This window comes from Chenopodium album, chromosome 26, assembly GCF_948465745.1.
Source record: "Chenopodium album chromosome 26, dcCheAlbu1.1, whole genome shotgun sequence".
Taxonomy (NCBI): Eukaryota; Viridiplantae; Streptophyta; class Magnoliopsida; order Caryophyllales; family Amaranthaceae; genus Chenopodium; species Chenopodium album.
In genome coordinates, this window is record NC_137859.1 from 36,499,772 (window position 1) to 36,521,492 (window position 21,721).

Below are 21,721 nucleotides of genomic sequence, written 5' to 3' on the forward strand. Positions count from 1 at the left end.
ATACGACTCGTGGTTTGGTGCTTCACCAAAAAAAAAAAGCCCGATTCTCTGCTTTTGAGAGGGAGAAGGAGAAGGGGTGGTTGTCCAAGCTCAAGGGCCATATCAATGCAAGACTCCCAAGGTATAATGATCCTAGAGCGGTTCACAAAGGCCCTCCAGGTGCAGAGCCAAAAAGCTATTTTTCTCACCTAGTCCAAATGCAAAGGCTCAATTTGAGAAGAATGCAGAAAATCGCAAGTGATTACTCAACAATATCTCAACATAGGCGAGAATTTGAATGTTGAGATATTGTTGTGTAATCACTTGCGATTTGAGTAACCCCTGACTGAGTAAACCCCTTGAGTAACCCCTCCCGAGTAACTCTTGACTGAACCCCTCAAGTACCCCCTCACTTAGTATCCTCAAACCGAATCACTCAAATAACCCCTGACCGAGTAACTCAAGTAACCCGTATGACATGAACTCGTCACCAGCACGATGGATCGACCCGCTTTTCTTTCTCTCTTTTTTAAGCCTGTGCTAGGCACGATCCACTTGAGTACGAGACACTAACACAACATGTGGGCCTACACGACATATGACCGGTGCCCATTTTTACATGAAGATTATACTTAACCAAATTACCACCATTCCATATTTCCACGGAATAGAGGGAAAAAAGTAAAACCTTTTTTTTTTTCCCGTGAAAAAGAACATCCAAGCTTTCGCCGAACACTCTCTTAAGTCTCACACTTCTTACTCTGTCTCTGCTTTCACTCTGTCTCTGCTTTCTTCAATTCGAAGCTTATTAATCAAATTTAATTATTCTGATTATATAATAATTGAAATTTGGTATGTAATCAAGATTATTTTATTTTATTAGTTTTTTTTTTGAGAAAAAGCATTATTGTTGTTATTTGATTGAATATTTAATTGTTCTAATATATTTGTTTATGCATTTTGATTCTCTCTAATTTTTGTTGAATTTGGCTTTTTCGTGATTGTTTTTCGCCTAATTTAGATATATATATCTTTGTGCTTATGTTTGTTTTAGGCTTAAATTATGAATCAATTAGTGCGATTGTGTTTGATTTTTGAAATTTTGATTATGCTAGTAAAATCATCTGCAAAATGTTTGGAAAGCATTTAAATTTGTTTAGGGTTTTTGTTCAAATTAGATTTTTTTGAATAGTTTATGTATGCTTCTCGTTGTTGAGGATATCATTCCTATGCTAAACAGTTTGCAATTGCTATATCAGATGGAGGGTGGAAATTGAATTGACAATTCAGGAAATGGGCGATTGTGGGATGGAAGATTACAAAAATCGTGTCGACGTAGTGTTGTCACATGTCAATAGGGTGAGTTTGCTTCTGAAATTGGAGTTAGGTGATTACTTGCCTAATTAATTCTCATTTCAATGGTTATATTTGTTTGGTGATTGCTAGTTTAGAGGCCTAAATCACTTCAATTATGCAACTATGCAAGCTCATATGATATTCGATGATGATTGCTTTGGTCTCTTAAAGTAAAATAAGAATTGTTAGCATTAAAAGCATGCTCAATGTAGTTTCATTTCACATAGTATTGGTTTGGTATAAGGTAAATCTACTAAGCAGGAATATATTCATGTGTAATTTGACGCACAATGTCCCATGTGAATATCTATTACATTGCATTTGCACCAGCACACCATATGATTTTGTAGTGATAATGAATATTAATGAAGATAAATACATATGTGTCCTATGAAGTTGCGCTTATGCCCTCACCTCAATATCCATATGGGATTATTTATGTAAAATCATACTTGGTTTCGTATACACTTTCGTTTAAGTTATTCTCTTATACCTTACAAGCCACGAGGTAAAGCCAGAAGGCCTTTTTGTGGTTCCATGATATAGGTTGCACACATAGAACCCCCTATTCAGCATTCGAGCTTCTAGTGAGAGTTTTGTGATTGACAATGAGCTGATGAAATGGTATGGTGCTTAAACAAATCACAGATTTAATATGAAATCATGTAATGGAGGCACTGAATAATTATGTATGACACCTATTCCAACCTCTAGTTGATTGATATGTGGCTTGACTACAGTTGTATCTGAAGTCTAAAGTTGGTATTGTCTCAGTAAAAGAATTTTATTGGCTAAAACTTGAAAGACTTAGGCATATGGCTGCATGATTTATACTCCATCTTTGTTGAAATGTCTAACTATATGTTCATGATTGTAAATTTGTAAGCGTATTGATTGGCACAAATTGATGTGCCTCATGCTTGCTACAATGCTACAGTACTAAAAAATGGTTGTAAATAATTGATACTGAAATTACAGGTATATGGGTCAGATTCCCTCCTTAAATAACTTGTGATGTTTCATCTTATTTCTTCTTGCATTTTTATTTTTGTTGGCATTAATTTTTAGATTTTTTTTTTCTTAAGGATTTTGTTTACATCATTTGAATTAGCAGTATGTGTCCTATGCTGAACTCCTGAATTCCTGGTATAAAATGTGAAACTAGGAAACGGTTTGTTTAGGCTTTTGAATGTAACATAGATAAGTAGATAACTAGTGAGGTAACATGCAGTTATAGATTGTTCCATTAAGATTCTATCTGCTATATATCTATCTCACAAAATTTTTACTTGAGCATGCTTTCTTTGTTGAGAGTCATTTTTGCACTTGAACTGTATTCCTGATGTTGACTGTCATCTAGACCAGTCTGGAGACTGGGAGTGTTGTTTTTCTTTATCTTTTTGTTTTTATTGTTTGCATGAGATAGAATAACATTGTATATATACATATATGCAGATAGAGCAAAAAGTTCATGAGATTGAGCAATTCTACTTTAACAGCAGTAAAAAGCAAGCAAACAGCTCGAAAGGTGGCTTGGCTTCCAGAGACAAAGACAAGGATAAAGAGAGACATGTTGCTCTCACTAAAAAGCAGCAGCAGCAGGATGCAACAAGCAAGGAAACAGATGCCACAAAGAGAATGCAGGAGCTGATATGTCATTTTGGCAAAATATTACATGAGGTCATTTTCTTTTCTTCTCATTTCTTTTAAAGGAAATTTGAAGTACCTTTTAGATTGTTCATTGTCGTAGCACTAGGATTTGGATCAAAATTCTGAATTCAAATCGATTACAAATGAGACAAAAGGGTATTTGTGACTGCTCAATAGATGAAATGCAAGATTTTTGTGTGAGCTATTCAACTTGAGTTGAATTAGTTTGACTTTTATCAGATCATAAAAACCCACTTTCTGCAAATCTCTTCCTTGTCGTCGGCACCGAACATCAATTGCAACGGTTCGATAGACTGCTCATTGGGGTAGATTAGATCAATAACACTCCCCTAGAAATGGAGGGAGAGAGAGGACAAATGATGTAAATGTGGGAACCATCCCTAAGATTTTAACCAACTAAGCTAGTAAATGTGGGAACCACCCCTAAGTTTGAAGCCAACCAAGCTAGTTGCATCCACGTGATTTTTTCATTGGAGAGATACAATTCTTCTGATAGTTGTTTATCTCCCATATATTTAGAACTCTAGAATTCATGTACTCGTTAGGGAAATGCATGGAACTTTTGTGAGTTTGCTTCCCGTGCTTGATTGAAGTCAGAACTAATTGATTTTATTTAGTCTTGTGAGAATTTTGGAGCATGATGACTTGGAATTAGCAGACTGTAACAGATATGTTTAGCTAAGGCCTGAGGGATGTAAAAGTGCACGGCAGCTCAATGGTTTAACCCGTAAAACAACACCCTCAATTCTAGCCTCTTTGTCCTTGGGGGAGGGGGGGGGGGGGATTCATATAGCTATGAAATTTTTAATTAAGAGCAGAATGACCAACAAGCGGAGGGAAATTTTCAATTAATGGAGGGGTGCGCATATCTAATTTAACTCATTTCACTTAAGTTGTGGTGTCTATACTCATGGACTAAGATCCGCAATCTAGATTAAACTACTAAAAGTCCACATTGTGGGTTTCGTTGTCTGGTTTGAACGGGATGGGTGAATGCTCAAGGGAACTGCTTAGGTACATTTTTCAGCAGAATAGGAGCATAGGACAACGGCTAAGGTGCTCCTTTTTTTTTTTGTTTTTCCTGAAATTAATGCAGCAGTGTTAGTTAAAAGACAAAATTTGATAGAATTGGCTTGATATGCTTTTTTTTTTTTTTTTTTTTTTTTTTTTTTGTTGACAACTTGTCCTCAGTTACATGGATTAAACTTGTGCTGGGTAACTGGGAAGTTTTACTTTGAGCCAGCCAAACATTTTTCAACCTCACTATCAGATTAATCCTTTGAAATGATCTTATCGAAAAATTAATTAAGCTGATGCCTTTGAGGTGGCTAAGAAGTTGTATGCTGCTGTAGGATTAGAGTTATAAAAGAAGAATAAGGTCTCTCCTAAAACATCTTTACTTGATTTTATGCTGATTCAGGAAAAGTTATGAATGTTTTCCGTGCTTTGTATCTGTGGACATCCTCAAAAGCTGCCTATGGCTTTGTACAATTGTACATTTGTACAGTTGTTTTCCTTGTTTTTGTGGTCTTGGATCAATTGCTGCAAATTTATGGGTTGTTATTTAAATTCTCCTGATATTCCCCTTTTTTTCTTTGCTTTTTAGATCACTAAACACCCGTGTGCATGGCCTTTTATGGAGCCTGTAGATGTCAAAGGCCTTGGTTTGGATGATTATTATGAGGTAACATAAAGTCCTTATTTCTTTTTTTTCACTGGTTTAGTTTCATTATGTTCTGTTAACACTGTTTCCAAAAAAAAAAAAAAAAAAAAAAAAAAAAAATGTTTTGTGAACACTACTCTGCTCCATCCAATCAACTTTTGTTTTGATCTTTTGTGGTCAATGTTTGATATTGTTCAACAATAATTTGTTAGAAGTTGTAGGAATATTATTCTTAGATTGTTTCAAGCTTTATCTGCTTTTGCTTGTCATTTTATTTGCCTTATGAGTTATTCCTCAACATTTTTTCCTTGTACCAGATTATTGAAAAACCTATGGATTTCAGTACGATAAAGAAACAAATGGAGGCTAAAGACGGTGGTGGCTATAAACATGTATGGGAGATATGTGCAGATGTGAGGTTGGTTTTCAAGAATGCAATGAAATATAATGGTGAAAAGAATGAATACCATGTCATGGCAAAAACCTTGCTGGCAAAGTTTGAAGAAAAATGGCTACAATTTTTGCCTAAAGTTGCAGAAGAGGTGAGATTCCAGTGAATAAGGCCGTTGTTTTTGTGTGAATAGTAGTTAGCTCTTTGTTATATGTGATTTGCCATATTTTATCCTTTTTTTTCACATGGTTCTGAAAAACGCTGGCTGCTGTTGCAGGAAAAAAGGCGAGAAGAAGAGGAAGCTCATGTACAGCTTAGTCTGCAGCTAGCTCGAGAGGCTACTTATGCCAAAATGGCAAGGGATGTCAGCAATGAGGTTTGTTTATTTTGGAGCTATTGGGCTCTCATTGAAACTTTAATATTTGGCAGTCATGTAATTAACATTCCTGTCAGACGTGATTTATGAGATGTTGAGCTCACTGAGGTATAAATGCTTCTGAAATCACTAGTAAAATACTCCAAATTTGATAAACTTGATGCAGCTAAATAAATTCCACAACCACTTTTTTGATGGTTACACGACTACCTATTTTTAAAGCACCATATTTACTTTCACAATGTCTAATAATAATAATAATAGTACTCTGCATATAAAACATATCACAACTTTTCATTACTCTCGTGCTCTTCTTTTTTGGAGTAGACTAACGGGTGTTTGGTTTATTGTCAAGTAGAGATGTACAAATTTATTTTTCATAGAAAGTTTATCGGGGTAACTGGCTTTTATATCTTAACAATTTTCCCCTTCAGGCAATGTTTATGCATATGCTTTAATCCATTATGCAATGCTATTCATTGAATTATCACACCTAAATTCGTACTTGACCCTAATATATTTCCCTTGAACTAAATTATCAGCTTTTTGAGGCAGACATTCACCTTGATGATCTTAGGGAACAGCTGGTTCAAAAGTGCAGGTAAATGATGTCTTATGTACAGATTATAGTTGCCGTACTTGCTAGCAACCTTGAATCAGTTTTTTTTTTTTTTTTTTTTTTTTTGGCTGAGCACCGGACTATGTGCTCCCTGCATGTTTGAAACTGAATTTGATTCACTAAATTTCAGGAAAATGTCAACCGAAGAAAAAAGGCTGCTTGGCACAGCCCTCACAAGGCTATCCACTGATGATCTCAGTAGAGCTCTAGAGATTGTTTCCGCAATCCTGGGTTTTTAGCAAATGCTGAGGAGGTGGACCTTGATATTGATGCTCAGGTATTCTTTTTCTGATCCAGTTTAGTTAGGATATATTGTCTGCCGTATAGGCTATTATCGTGTCAGATCCATGTAATTTTTGTTTGTCCTTTGACATTGCTTTCGGTTGCACAGAGTGAATCCACACTATGGAGGCTAAAATTCTTTGTAAGAGACGCACTGCAATCTCAAGGCAGCTTGGGTGGCAACAACAATAACGACAACAATGAAAACAATAACAACAATGTCAATAGTATTAATAATAACAATTCAAAACGAAGAAGGGAGACTTGTGATGCCCTTGCCAAGACTGCCAAAAAGCGTAAAAAGGTAGCATCGTGATTGTTAGAATAATGTCCAATAGATGAGCTATGGTCTATATGATCTGCAACTGTATAGTACTATCTTGAAGGAAATATGATAACTGTTTTTTTTTATAATAGTATTTTAAAATAATTATTATTCCCTCTTTGATGCTGTATATAGGCTGTTTGGATGTAGGATGTAGTCTAAACTTGGGGTGTTTGTAGAAGAGCAGGGAATGATTTGATGAGTATCTTTAATAAGATGAAACATTACCGCCTTACCGGACCTTTTTTATAAGTGCCTTAGAATGGTATCAATAGCCCTCACATGTCTAGAACAAGCGTGGGTTGTTATCGATTAGAACTCGAGTGTATGGACTATGGAGTCTATCCCTAACTATATACTATGTATCTTATATCCTTTGACTGGCTAATATCACTGTCACTGGGAGGTTTTTCAAGGGAATCATTGAACTTCATTATTCAAAATTTTCAATTCAAGGAAATTACGTCTCCTTTCTCCAAAGGGGAAGAAGGTGAACGAAGAGTTGAATCTGTGAAACCACCAAGGGACTACGGCTATAGGAGGCAGCGGGAACCCAGTGATCCATCCCGACATCTTTGTGAGTTGTGACACCACCATTATTTTCTTACTCCGTATGACAATCAACATTTTCAACAAACTCTGTAGTATACGACATCAGTGTGTAGATAAGTATAGTCCATGATATCATCTACAGTCTTAGTTGCATACAATTATGTTTTCTACATGTAGTTTGAATTGGCTGCTCGAATATAAATTACACAGCTCACACAAATTTATTTACACCAGTGGAGATTAATTCAGATTGAAGCACAGGGGAAGTTCTACTTTGTTAGCCTAACTTCAAATGAATCGGGGAAAACTGAAAAAGTGTGAGGATACGACAAATGTGATTTTTTGGCTCGGACAATGCCTTGAGTTATCGCATTATTCCATGATTGAAATCCTTATTTGTATTTAATTTTGATAGAATGACATGTAATATGTGGTAGCTTTGTGGCTAACTCTTAAGTTATTAAACTTTATTTCATTTTGAAGCATCAAGCATGTGAAATGAAATACTCGATTAATTGAGGAAAGCGTCATGTGGCTGGTAGTACTTGTTTAGAAACGTCTTTCAATATGTAATAATAAATAAAAATATATAAACAAAAATAAATAGATATAGATAAATATTGTGTATTAAATTCCAATCCTTGCATGATGTAGAAGGAGAAATTTCAACCTTTTCATTTAGAAAATTTGTTTCTTAAATGACAAAATTGTAAATAATTGCATGTTATTCTAGTAAAAATGCTAATTCAAGTAGCGGTTTAGATAAATTAACTAGAGGTAAGCATACTTAAATGTTTTTGGAACCGAAACCGAAACTTGTTGCAACAGATTTCTCATAATGGAAGTCGGAACCTATTCAACAAGTTCCTGAAATTAAAACCTGCAAGTTTCTATTCCTGTTTCAATTCAAGGTATTCTACAAGTTATGATTTAAAAAACTTAAAGCTTGTAGCAACAAGTTCTCAATTTTACTACCTAAAAGTCCAAGAGGATCCGACCATAACTTGTGATTCCGAATGGATTGTGGTTCTGATTCAAGGTACCCTGATTTTTTCTCACCCCTAGAAATTCCGGTTATTCCTAATAGATTCCGGTTTAAATTCAGAGCACCTTGTTTTTTTGTTCACCTCTAAAAATAACCAGTACTTCAAGTGGTGATTTTACCAATAATTACAATTTTACCCTTTTGAGAAGTTTCTCTATATGAGACATAGGGGCTCCTCGTGCAAAGGTAAAGATCACCCGCAGTGTCGCGGTGAAGATGATGAAACTGAAATGTGGGAGCAACTTCTTCAATGGTGTCCAAGCTCTCAACTTCATCCATGGTTTTCGGCGCTTTTTACGCTATTCAACATCATCTTCTTCCTCAACTGAAGCTATTCCATCTTCTTCTTTGACGAATTACTTGGTTGAAGTTCTAGGGTTTTCCTCCCAACAATCTCTCTCCACTTCTACCAAGCTTGCTCAGCGTCGGAAATCAACAAAAGCAAAGAATGTAAGTACTGATTTGTGTAGTTGGGCTAGTGATGCTAATTTAATCACTAATTTCCTCAAACAAAATGGGTTTGATGAATCCCAGATTAGAAAGATCATCTTACGTCAACCTCAAATCTTATTTTCTAATGTTGATAAAACCCTAAAACCCAAATTTGAGTTTCTTCGAGGAATCGGAATTTCTGGGTCTGTTTTATCTAGGATTATAGTCCTAAATCCTACGTTATTATGTATGCGCTTGAATCCTGTAATCCAATCTTTGAGGCAAGTTTTGGGTAGTGATGAGAATGTGTGTAAGGCTCTTAGCTCTTATTGTGGAAGCTTATGGGTCAATCATAAGCATCTAATTTCGAATGTTGAAATGTTGGAAAAATATGGTATCCCATATGATATAATCCGGAAACATGTTATGCAGAGCCTTGATGCCTTTTTCTCAAGGCCTATAACGTTTGAGAATTCATTGGTTAAGGTTGAACAGAAGTTTGGGATTTCTCGAGACTCAACCATGTTCTTGTATGCGGTCCGAGTCCTAAGGAGTTATAGTGAGCAGATTATTGAGTCTAAATTTCAAGTTTATAAGAGCTTTGGATGGACACGATCTGATTTCATGGAATTATTAAGAAGAATTCCTTCTTGCCTAGGACATTCTGAAGCAATGACTAAGAGGAAGTTGAGTTTTTTCATGAGTGAGCTGGGTTACCAGCCTGCTTTCCTGATGTCAAGAAGTGCTTTCATGACTTGTAGTTTGGAAAAGAGAGTAATGCCGAGATATCAAGTCTTTCTGGTTTTAAAGGAGAAAGGTTTGATCAAGAAGAATTACTCTTTTTACCATACTGTATCGATGAATGAGTCTAAGTTTGTGAATAACTTAGTACTACCATATGTGGAGGTTCATGAAATATATGCAAACCATGTTGGTGTTGATGCAAAGCTGCTGACTCAAGGAAGAGCAAATTCCCATTTCAACAAATGAACCAGGAGTCTGATGCTAGTGGATGATTGGTAAGTGCACAATGCTTTTGTTGCCAGTCAGCTAGTTGAATTCATAATTTCAGGGATTATCATAACTGTTTTCCTTAACTTGATATAGATTTATTTTTACTGTAATTCTTTGTAATGTTCAACCTTTAAAGGTGTGTTACTACTTACTGCCCTAATGAAACAATTTCATCACGTGGCATCAGTTAACCAACATTGTTAACTTTAAACGAGCTGAAATATATGCTACTTTACTTAGACGAATTCACAAAACAATCCTTCATTTAGAGGCTTTTGCTTATAGGGACAATAGGGAGGGTTGTTTTTTGTTCTCTGTGGTTCTTTATGCTCATATATGTACAATAAAATAATTTCTTTGCTTGTAAGTGAGTTCTCTCCTTAAAGCTCATGATACATCTCTTTTATATCTGAACTCCTCACTGTTCTGATTGCTTTAATTAATATACCATCCTTGTTTTATTTGCAGGCAAATGTTTGCAACCTGATTTATGTTTGTGTAGTATGCCTGTTCTAATAAGTAGTCTTACCTCAAGGTTTACACTATTGTGATCAATTTGTTTTTGAGAAACATTCTCAAAATGATTCGAATTAGGGGTTAGTGTAGCTTTTTCTTACCTGCTAATAGAAAAATGATTTATGTTGGAATTGATGCTTTATACGCCTTGTAGTACTAGTTTCCTGTATTTGTCAAATGCACTGATTAAAGTATGATTATAGAATTTGTCAAATGCAATGATTCAAATTAGGGTGAAGTGTAGCTTTCTCTTACTGATAATAAAAAATTGAAAAAACATGTTGGAATTGATGCTTTATATGCCTTGTAGTTCTAGTTTCCTGTATTTGTTGTCAAATGCACTGATTAAAATACAGTCTTGATTATAGAATTTTGGAATGGATTTTTATATTTCTCTAGTCATCTGATGGATTACGATCTAGTGAATCTTTTCTTATGAGCTAGGTCATGACTCTGCTTCTTGACATCTTGTATTTGCTTTTTACCATATAGCTTGAGACAAGTAAATGTTCAGATACAGAGAATTATTGGTGGTGAAGAGAAATGAGTTTTATGAGGATGATATAATTTAATGCATCACTGTATGCCTTCTAGTTGACTATACTTTTTCTGAAAAGTTTGTGTTGGCATTCAAGTCTATAGCTAGATGTTTATGCAAAGCTCACACATACTATAAGTACGGAAACCGAAATTCAAGCCCTGTTGTTTGCAGATGCTATTTCATTCTTTAATACTGTAGAATGTGTTGAAACATGATGCTGTGGAGTTTGGCTTGTAGGAATTGCACACACAAGTTCAGATTTTTAGTTGTCTTACTTTGTATATATAGTGAAAACCAACCTCTTTGCACTTGAAGAAATCTCATATGTGTCGAAGACTTGAAGGCAGTAATCTAGTGCTGAGAGCATAGAAAGTAAATCTGATATGTTTAATTTTGTGATACATATATATTCATGGCATCTGGATGAAAGCTCAAGCTACTCAGTATGTAGAACTTATGGTTGCTTCCGTGGGAAATGAAGCCTGAAGGAACTAGTGAGATTTAAGTTTAGTGATTCCCTTTAATATCATGTCTCTTGGCTTTTGCTGATTTGTTTGTTATTTATTTATGAGGGTACCCATAGCATTATAGCAGTTTGATATCAGTTTAGGAGAAAGAGTATCTCTGTTTTAGCTGCTGGTAAGATGATGAAATAGCAAGAACTTGCCGAGTTGTCCCCTCAAAAGCTGGAATTGACAATTTGACTTACATCCGACATGTGGGAAATGAATGGTTGGCAAAAATTAGAGCGGTGTGCCATGAAAATTTTCTCATAAGCTGGATTGGATTGAAAATTTTTTATCCTGTTTATGTCCCGAATTCCAAAGCTTTAGCTTTAATCTACTACATAGTTGCAAAAGTATGGTAATAAGATGGTCTGCTCGCACATTGTGCTGTGTTTACCACTTTGTCTCTATTTTTTTTTTTTTTTTTCGTGATATGGAGAAGATGTTGGTGTTTTGCAACCCTTTCCTACCCAATCTAAAAGATAAGGTATCATGCTCACCTTTGTATGATTTCCTGTTATATAGACTTTTGTTATTTTGCCTTGTGAGACTTGCTATTAATAAAGCCTTCCTTTCTAATTGATATAAATCAAAGAGGCAACTATATGTTCGACATACATGTAGATATTATTGTGCATGCTTATGCATGACATCCAACTGTTCAAGCAGAGAGTGATAAGATATCCATTATGGAGTATTAGATTTGTAAAATTGAACAATCATATCAACATATAATAATGGTGAGCTATGGTGTTTTATGATACTTGAACTCGAAAGCAATTTTTATGCTGTACAGATTTCTTCTTTCAATTATGAGGAGAGCTTAGTGATAAAGGTGGACATCATGCAAGAAGAATCAGAAGTAATCAACTGTAAGTTGTGATGACCATGGAGAAATAGCAGCTAAATGCTTTGGAACCAACTTGTAGTTGGGAAAGCCAAAGATAATGCTTTCTTGTGACCGGAAGAAACTTGTAGTTGCTCGTGGCTGGCCTTTATGGAGAAAAAAAATACAAGTTTATCATCGTGATACATAAACAAAACATTGTAAAAGAAGGGGTCCCACTATTAGTCAAAGTATTTATTGACTAAATTCTTTTAACGAGCCCATCAGATTTGATCCCTAAACCAGAAGTTGAATACCGATGTCACTATTATACCACCTCATTAACCCCTTTCTAGTTTTTTAGTCTTGATGAGACTAAATAATAATACTTCAATACAGCATCAAAAGTTAGGATGTAGGCTAAGTAATTGCATTGAAAAGCCGGGTCGATTTGTTAGTTTTCCTAATGTTTATTTTTCTCACTTTTTTTTTTTTGAAAAAATAAATCTCAAAAAATGGAGTAGAGTAGAAGTGTTGTGGTAATTATACCCAGCATATTCATTATATTGTTGTAAGTTATACTTGTTCCCATAACCATTGTCGAAGTATCATGACCTTGGTGGACCATGTTTTACTTTTACTTTTTCTGGGTATTATGCCCTTCTCTTGCAACAACAAATTATCCCTTCCATTTTTTGCTCACTTGAAATTAGGGTTAGAAAGGTTGAGCTCACCCAAAACTTGCAAGTTCATCTTGGGATTTTTTAATCCATTCAAGTTAATGATTTAACAAGACTTAACCATATTAAGGGCCTGTTCTCATTGACTGAACTCAGCTGAAATGAACTGAACTGAACTGAATATTTTATAAGAGAAGGAAATTAGGAGCTGAACTGATTTGAGCTGAACTGAACTGAACTGAACTGAATTTCAACGTAAGATAACAGGCCCTAATTAAATGAGTTATGTTAAAGGTTAATTTAGGCTTTTAGCCCCAAATATGATATTTAAAAATGTGACCAAAAGAAATTTTAAGAGTAAAACATAATTATTACGGAGTAATAACAAATTAAATTATGCAAAATTTTTGTGAAATCATTTTTAAAATTGTTGAAATGTAATTAGTTTTAATACAAGATATGGTGTTAAAGCAATTGCTTACCTTTTGACTTCCAAACCTAAATAAAGCCAAGGGTCAGATCTCACCAAACTCATTTTATAAGAGATGAAATTTCTTATATCCTTCCCTTTCCCCCTCTTTCTATGATGGACCTTCTACTTCCCATAAATAACAAAAACAAAAATAAAGTTTTATATTCCATATAATCATAGCAATACTCTAAAAGAAATAGATGAATAATACGGAGTACCATTTCATCCTTATTCCTGTTAGGAATATGCGTCCTAAGTCCCATATGAAAGAAATAACGAGGAGAGAGCTCCTTATTATTGAGATGTTCACTACACTAGTATGAGACATTTTGGCTTTGCCGGCCCAAAGCAAACAATATCATACTAGTGGATGTGTGAACGTCTACGGCGGCCCTAGCAACTTCTAGTACTTAGGTGCACCAAAGTTTTAAGACTACTCAAGTCTCATACTCTCAAGTCTCAATAGCTCAGCTCAAAGTTATTCTTACACACTGAAGATGATGCGACTGAAATGGGGGAGCAACTTCTTCAATGGCGTCCAAGCTCTCAACTTCATCCATGGTTTTCGGCGCTTTTTACGCTATTCAAAATCATCTTCTTCCTCAACTGAAGCTATTCCATCTTCTTCTTTGACGAATTACTTGGTTGAAGTTCTAGGGTTTTCCTCCCAACAATCTCTCTCCACTTCTACCAAGCTTGCTCGGCATCGGAAATCAGCAAATGCAAAGAATGTAAGTACTGATTGGTGTAATTGGGCTTGTAATGCTGATTTAGTTACTAATTTCTTCAAACAAAATGGTTTTGATGAATCCCAGATTAGAAAGATCATCTCTGTTCAACCTCGAATTTTATTGTCTAATGTTGATAAAACCCTAAAACCCAAATTTGAGCTTCTTCGGGAGATCGGATTTTCTGAGTCTGATCTATCTAGGTCTGTAGCCAAAAGACCTACAATGTTATGTATGCACTTGAATCCTCTAATCCAAAATTTGAGGCAGGTTTTGGGTAGTGATGGGAATGTGCGTAAGTCTCTTAGCTCGTCGTCTGTTTGTAGTCGAGGCTCCTGGATCAATAGTCATAACAATCTAATTTCGAATGTTGAATTGTTGGAAAAATATGGTATCCCATATGATATAATCCAGAAACATGTTATGCAGTGCCTTGATGCCTTTTTTTTAAGGCCTATAACGTTTGAGAATTTATTGATTAAGGTTGAACAGAAGTTTGGGATTTCTCGAGACTCAACCATGTTCTTGTATGCGGTCCGAATCCTAAGGAATTATAGTGAGCAGATTGTTGAGTCTAAATTTCAAGTTTATAAGAGCTTTGGATGGACACGATCTGATTTCATGGAACTAATAAGAAGAATTCCTTCTTGCCTCGGACATTCTGAAGCAATGACTAAGAGGAAGTTGAGTTTTTTCATGAGTGAGCTGGGTTACCAGCCTGCTTTCCTGATGTCCAGAAGTGCTTTCATGACTTGTAGTTTGGAAAAGAGAGTAATGCCGAGACATCAAGTCTTTCTGGTTTTAAAGGAGAAAGGTTTGATCAAGAAGAATTACTCTTTTTACCATACTGTGTCGATGAATGAGTCTAAGTTTGTGAATAACTTAGTATTACCATATGTGGAGGTTCATGAAATTTATGCAAACTATGTTGGTGTTAATGCAAAGCTGCTAACTCAAGGAAAAGCAAATCCTCATTTCAACATATGAACCAGGATTCCGATGCTACTGGATGATGGGTAAGTGCACAATGCTTTTGTTGCCAGTCAGGCAAATGTTTGCAACCTGTTTTTATGTTTGTGCAGTATGCCTGTTCTAATAAGTAGTCTGACCTCAAGGTTTACACTATTCTGATCAATTTGTTTTTGAGAAACATTCTCAAAATGATTCGAATTAGGGGATAGTGTAGGTTTTTCTTACCTGCTAATATAAAAATGAAAAACATGTTGGAATTGATGCTTTATAAGCCTTGTAGTACTAGTTTCCTGTATTTCTCAAGTGCACTATATTTATGCTAGGTTTACACTATTGATGCTTTATACGCCTTGTAGTACATGTTGAAAAACAAATATTGAGCTTTAACCGACTTACCAAAAGATACTAATTGTATATGATATGCTATATAGAAAATGTGTGTTGAGATCTTTAAATTACAGCTATGTTTGTTCATATACGCTTCATGTAACATATCCTAGGCGGTGAGTGTAAGTAACCCATTAGTTTAAACAAAACTATATCTACCGAAAACATTAAAACATATCCTAGGCGGTGAGTGTAAGTAACCCATTAGTTTAAACAAAACTATATCTACCGAAAACATTAAAATCCGTTAACATGATCCCCCTGACATTTATTAGAACACAAACTACTTTGGAGCATAGTCTCTCTGTTTTGGAGCAGCTGGCTTCTTTGTAATGACTGCATATTTGGAAGAAATAAATACGACCCAAAAATAATTTTGAGTCAAGCAAAATCATGGGTCATAATATAGGAGAATTCAGTATAAACCCTATCCTAAGGACTACTATAGGAATCGAGAGCAACAGCAAGCAGAACGAATTATAACCTTGAGTACTAAAGAAAAACAGGGTTGGTCTTTAATCCTTGCCACAATAGATGGAGCATGGAAAAGCCTGAAGGGAAATATACACAGGGAAAGGGAAGCAGGTAAAATCAGCTTCATAGGGGTCGGGTTTTATTACAAAGCTTTAACAAGGTTTTTGCAATTTCCCCAATACAAGCAAGCAGAAGCTATAGCAGCCCTCCACGCAATCAAAAGCATTGAGGATCTATCAGCAGAGCAGTGATGGAGACGGATTCCAGCAACCTAATCCAGAGAGATGCTACGAGAAGAAATTGATGCACCAACAGAGTGTAAAACAATCATTTGCTAATATGCAGCAATTAGCTTATAATCTCTCCTCTTGTACTTTTAGGAAACTTAGTAGAGAAAGAGTTGAGAAAGCTCACTCCTTAGCAAGTTAGCAGTCGAAGCTAGGAAAGGGCCGTAACCCCTTCTCTGTTTCTGTTTTTCCATTTTGTGTTCTTCTATGTTGAAAAAGGAAAAAAAAGAAAAAGCTGCTCACAAATGGATAGTACGCTGTAAATAAGAGCTAGGATGCAATCGAACACGATAACATAGCTGATAGAATAATGCTGCATATCACATAAAGCTTTGGTCTTTGAAAGTCACAAGGTAGAAATAGCCATAGCAGTAAAAAAATTTAAAAAAAAATAATAAAACAAACCTTAGAACCAGAATATTGTGATCTCTCCAGCACCAAATTGAAATTATTTTGCAAATTAGGGCCTATTCATATTTACTAAATAGAGTTGAACTGCACTGAACTGAATAGAGCTGAAATGAATATTTTATGAGAGAAGGAAATTATGAGCTGAATTGAACCGAACAGCAAAGAACAAGCTATCATAAAACTATATCACCAAATAAACAAACAAAAATGTTTGTTAACTCAGAAATAAAACATCCAAACAAAAGGAGCCAGAACAAGCATTCTGATAAAAGTCATAGAATTTCCAATCATGTGCTAATTAAGTATGAATTTTGATCCCATAATTCTGCAACAAAGCTAAATTTGGCACCAAATTTTTGGAAATACAATGAAGTCTCCTTTTTTCGCGATTTCTTCAAAATTTCAATGACATGGTAATCACAACCCATATCGTCTTCAAATATTGGATTGCAGGAACAATCTGAAGACTAGCATATAAAACAAGCATATTATCTAAAAGATGGCAATGGACATGGGCATCAATGACTAAACTTGAATTCCTTTATGACGAGTTTGATAACTCTTTGGAAAAGTTTAACGAGATTATATATGGAAATAGTCATGATGCTTCATAGGTTTCGTAAGATTCATAAATTTGTCTTGAACTCGAATATAAAAGGTTTTGAATTCGACAATTAGATTGTGTTTCTTCTTTTAGTGATTAAGCAAATTGTGAAACTTGCTTGGATTTCCTTATTATCATCCTACTCCATACTGGCTGCCACCAGAAATTCTCGTATGAATCAATGAAAAAATTAAGCTTAAATCTATGCCAAGTCTCCCCTATTGTTACTGTAAATTGGAAATCACTTTAAACGACACAAGATCCACTCTAAGATAATTGACATGACACTTTCTTTATTAGATCTCTCACCATGCCAAAAGAAATTTTGCCATGCCAATGTAATCGATGTTTAGCGAGGCATGGTGAGCGATCTTATGAAAAAAAAATTGTCATGCCGATTATCTTAGAGTGGATCTTGTGTGGTTTGAAGTAATTTCCAATTCACAGCAGTAGGGGAGACTTGGGAAAGATTTATGCTTATTTTTTACATTGATTCACACGAGAATTTCTAGAGGCAGCAAGTATGGAGTACGACTGATAACTAGTAAATCCAAACAAAGTTCCTACTTCCTTAATTACTAAAAAAAATAGACACAATCTAATTATCGAATTCATGAAACTTTTATATTGTTAGTTCAAGTCAACCTTATGAATCTTACGATACCTATAAAATATCATGGTTGTTTCCATAAACTCATTAAACCTTTCGAAAGAGTTATTGCACTCGTCATAAAAGGAAATTCGAGTTTAGGATCGAGGCCCACTGTTCATCGCCATCTCTAGACGATACACTCATTTTATATGATAGCCGGAGATAAAAGTTTAAGGATCTACTTTGACAACATCAATATAATCGGAACCAGAAAACCCCGTCTTCAGAAAACTTCTTAAGCATTAGAGTTTTATCAACTGTACACCACAAAATTCAGGGGTTAGAATTTATTGTATTTTGTTATATGAATTTTTTCTAAACCATTTTGATTAAGAAATTTAATAATTGGATCAGCATTTTGAATGAAATTGAAGTCACAAACCTGGGACATGTCGAGAACAAGCGAGCTCGGGGATGTTGCCTGGAAAACCCTAGACATTCACCCAAGTAATGTCTGGAGAGAGCATTTTTTATTTATTTTTTTGTTTGTGTTTGTTTTTGTAGGAAAATTAAAGCAAAATTCATAGCAAATTAGAATGGTGAGCTAGGGATAAGATAACGCGGTTTTAATTAGAAGGGGTGTTATCCAAGGATAAGATAACGCGGTTTTAGAAGAGTGTTATCCATGGATAAGATAACGCGGTTTTAGAAAGGTGTTATCCACGGATAAGATAACGCGGTTTTAGAAGGGGTGTTATCTAGGAAAAAATAATGCGGTTTTAGGATTAAAAGGTAAAACCGTTAGTGGAGGGCTTGTTTGGTATCATTTTTAGTTTTTAGTTTTCTGTTTTTTTAAAAACAAAAAACCAAAAACAGGAAACAAGAAAAAGGTGTTTCTTCTTTTCTGTTGTCAGTTTTCAAAATAATCATGATTTTAATAAGTTTGACTAATTTTTGATGTATTATAGGACATTTATCATATGGTTTTAAAAAAACAAAAAACCAAAAAACAGAAAACCACAGTAATACCAAACGAGCCCGGAGTTAGTGGTTTTATCCTTATATCTCAAATAATACCAATTTTGACCTTGATATACTTAACTTGCATATCATGCTGTTTTGGACTTGATAGATATTTTAAATTCATAATATTTGTCGCAATTTAGAAATATATTTTGCATATTTTGTTTTTCTAACACAGTTACGAAGTGTCGTCTTGTAAGTTGTAACCTTATATATTGATTAATAATGACATACACTCCACTTTGAGTGGTTTTTTCGAAATCTAACTGGACTATTTAGAAGGTCTAAACTGGATAGATAGTGAAATTCGAAAACAAGTGTTTTTCAGGCTAAAAGTAGCAATAAGGTCGCTTAGGCCTGTTCATATTTACTGAACTGATTGCAGCTGAACTGAACTGATTGGAGCTGAAGTGAACTAAAGTAAAGTGAGCTGAAATGAATATTTTATGAGAGAAAGAAATTAAGAGTTGAATTGAACAGAACTGAACTGAACTAAAATTAAGCTGAAGTGAACAGGCCCTTAGATCAAGATGAACTCTTTAAAGTCAAGTAATATTTTTATTGATTTTGTGAAAGTCTTTTGAGAGGATCAAAACAATTAAAGTTTAGGTAATGTTTAATTCAATTTAATAACTTTAATTCAGTATAACTTGCGAATAATATTAATGTACATCCTCCGTTTTTTTTATTATTGCACCATAGGGTTTGGGTACAAATATTTTGGTAGTGGAAAAAAGTGAGAGAGAGAAAGGTAAAAATATAAAATTACTCATGTGACATATTGATAAACTAAAAAGTAAGTTTGAAAAGGCAAGGGTATATTGGGTATTTGTAGTGTGAATACAAATAATTTTTTTCTTAAAGAGGAAATGGTGTAATATTTGTGAAACTTGTTAAAAAAGCAAGTGGTGCAATAATAAAAGAACGGAGGAAGTACTATATATTTCTTATGTATACTATATATTAAAAGGTGTTCCTCTTAAAGGAAGAGTGCCACGTGGCACTCTTCATAGTATATACGCCATGTCACAATACCACTGCACTATCCAAAGTGTATGTGCCACGAAGTCTTGCCATTTCTCATTTAACAAAATAAAATATGCCTTAAGCTAGATTCAAACCTATAACCTCCAATACATAAATGTAATACATTTACCATCTCAACCAACTTTTATTAATGTTTCAAATTTCATATAATATTATATATTCCTTTCATTATTAAGTAAAATAGAGGTAATATAATTCATTTATTTTTTCACAAGACTAGAATATATTACATATGAGGTAAAAAAAAAAAGTGACAACCAAGACAATTCTCGAACTACACACTATATACAAATAGTAGAAATACACAAACTAGCAATCAGGGGCATTGCCCGGGGCTCACACTAGTTATATATTAAGATGTGAATTTTTTTTAGTATGCCCCACCCAATTCAATAGAACTTGGTATCCGAGTCGCATACCTGCTTAACAAAAGTTTTTTGTATTCGGCGAGGCTCGAATCGAGACCTTTTTTAAACGACATTAAGCTGCTCAGCACTTAAGTCAACTCTTGTTCGTGAGCCTATAAGAATCAAACACATAGTTGTTCAAATTGAGTTCTTTTGGTTGAATTTTATTAAAAGCTCATTTGTAATAATAACTAACGAGTCTTGACTAGGCTTTGATTGAGCTTGTACACAACCTCTTAACGAACATGTTTCAGGGTTTTTTGTGAACTCCTCGGATACTGGTCACGTTCTCCTGGCAACGAGACGTGGACACCTGCAAAACAATGAATATTCCGTCTATCGGAATATTCGCCTCCGACGATCAAGTTAGAGATCAGAAATCGGAAAAGCTAGAGAGAGAAAGTAGAGAGAAGTTGGAGCTCTTTAATGCTCTATATTTATGTTATGTCACAATCCACCCCCCCCATCATAAATGATTGGGGTATTTATAGGGGTGGGAACATGTGCCCCTCTAGGGTTTATGCCCTAGAATCTCGTGACATGATTGGTTGCGCAATCAGAGGTCGCCACGTGTCATGGGGGGCGCCGTTTTACGGCTTTCAAGGGTTTCTCGGGATTTGGGCCTGAGGTCATCAGGGCCTTTTTCTCTTTCTGATGTTGTATTAGGGCGTTTAGAGATGGCTGACATGTGTCACCCTGACAGGTGGACACGTGTCTCACTCTCATAGGGCCACGTGTCGCCTTTTTACTGGGCCACGTGTCACTATGAGATTGGGCCACGTACCTGGGGTATTTTTACCCTAAACATTTGCCCCTCAGAGGGGGTGGCTCGTACACTTACTGGCCGCCTCCTCTGAACTTGCATTCTGGACGTCCTGGTACTCTGGGTTAGGTTTGCCTCCCATCTGCCCTGGACGTCCATATACTCTTGATTCAAGGCTCTTTTTGCTACATGGACGTCTATATATTTTGCTCTGGACGTTCTCGTAGTCTGGAATGATCTTGGCTTCTTGCTCATTTGGACGTCCACACTTTGTACTGGACGTTCTCGTACTCTGAGAGAGGCTTAACCTCTGAGTTCATTTGGACGTCCGCTTACTTCGGGCTGGACGTCCTCATACTCTGGGAGGAGTTGATCTCCTAACTACCCAGAGCGGCCACAGCAATGAGGCTGGACGTTCTGATACTCTGGGAGGAGCTTATCTCCTAACCACCCAGAGCGGCCACATCAATGGGGCTTCCATGATTTCAGACGTACCCTCCGGCTCTTTAATCATGCTGCGTACGTCTGAATCGTCTGAGAACTGGGCGGACGCATTGTTCTCTTAGATATTCTCAAGTTTTGGAGACTAAGTGTTGAAGGTGTAAAACTCTTTAATTTGTCACTTAACTCATTTCAACTCACTTTGACGTGCCGTCAATTAGGGGAGAGCATGGGACGAGTACCCGTTCCAATAACGTTATCGGTTCGGGTACCCAATAACCGTTAAGGCTAAAACCAATTCCCGAAACCGATCCAATAAGGTTCGGTACCCGAAAATAC

The 21,721-nt window shown here is 35.5% G+C and overlaps 2 protein-coding genes, 1 long non-coding RNA gene and 1 pseudogene across 4 annotated transcripts; 3 read left to right on the top strand and 1 right to left on the bottom strand.

Moving 5' to 3' along the window:
- The first annotated feature begins 754 nt into the window (after positions 1-754).
- LOC145617406 (transcription factor GTE6-like) lies at positions 755-6,780 on the top strand (annotated as a pseudogene). The gene is made up of 9 exons (XR_014107722.1): positions 755-831; positions 1,239-1,338; positions 2,791-3,015; positions 4,613-4,690; positions 4,987-5,211; positions 5,338-5,436; positions 5,979-6,037; positions 6,186-6,332; positions 6,447-6,780. The product of XR_014107722.1 is annotated as a transcription factor GTE6-like (transcript).
- Positions 6,781-8,413: 1,633 nt separating this feature from the next.
- Positions 8,414-12,187, top strand: LOC145617654 (transcription termination factor MTERF15, mitochondrial-like). Its single transcript, XM_081672378.1, has 2 exons — positions 8,414-9,710; positions 12,065-12,187. The coding sequence occupies exon 1, from the start codon at positions 8,476-8,478 to the stop codon at positions 9,679-9,681; it is 1,206 nt and encodes a 401-aa protein (XP_081528504.1). The 5' UTR covers positions 8,414-8,475; the 3' UTR covers positions 9,682-9,710; positions 12,065-12,187.
- A 1,556-nt stretch (positions 12,188-13,743) lies between these two features.
- LOC145617153 (uncharacterized) lies at positions 13,744-15,339 on the top strand. Its single transcript, XM_081671835.1, has one exon. It carries the CDS (start codon positions 13,744-13,746, stop codon positions 14,959-14,961), a length of 1,218 nt encoding a protein of 405 aa, XP_081527961.1. The 3' UTR covers positions 14,962-15,339.
- Positions 15,340-15,787: 448 nt separating this feature from the next.
- Positions 15,788-18,311, bottom strand: LOC145617689 (uncharacterized). The gene is made up of 2 exons (XR_014107770.1): positions 18,144-18,311; positions 15,788-18,018 (listed from the first exon to the last, which is right to left on the bottom strand). It is a non-coding gene; the product is annotated as an uncharacterized LOC145617689 (long non-coding RNA).
- Between the last annotated feature and the right edge of the window lie 3,410 nt (positions 18,312-21,721).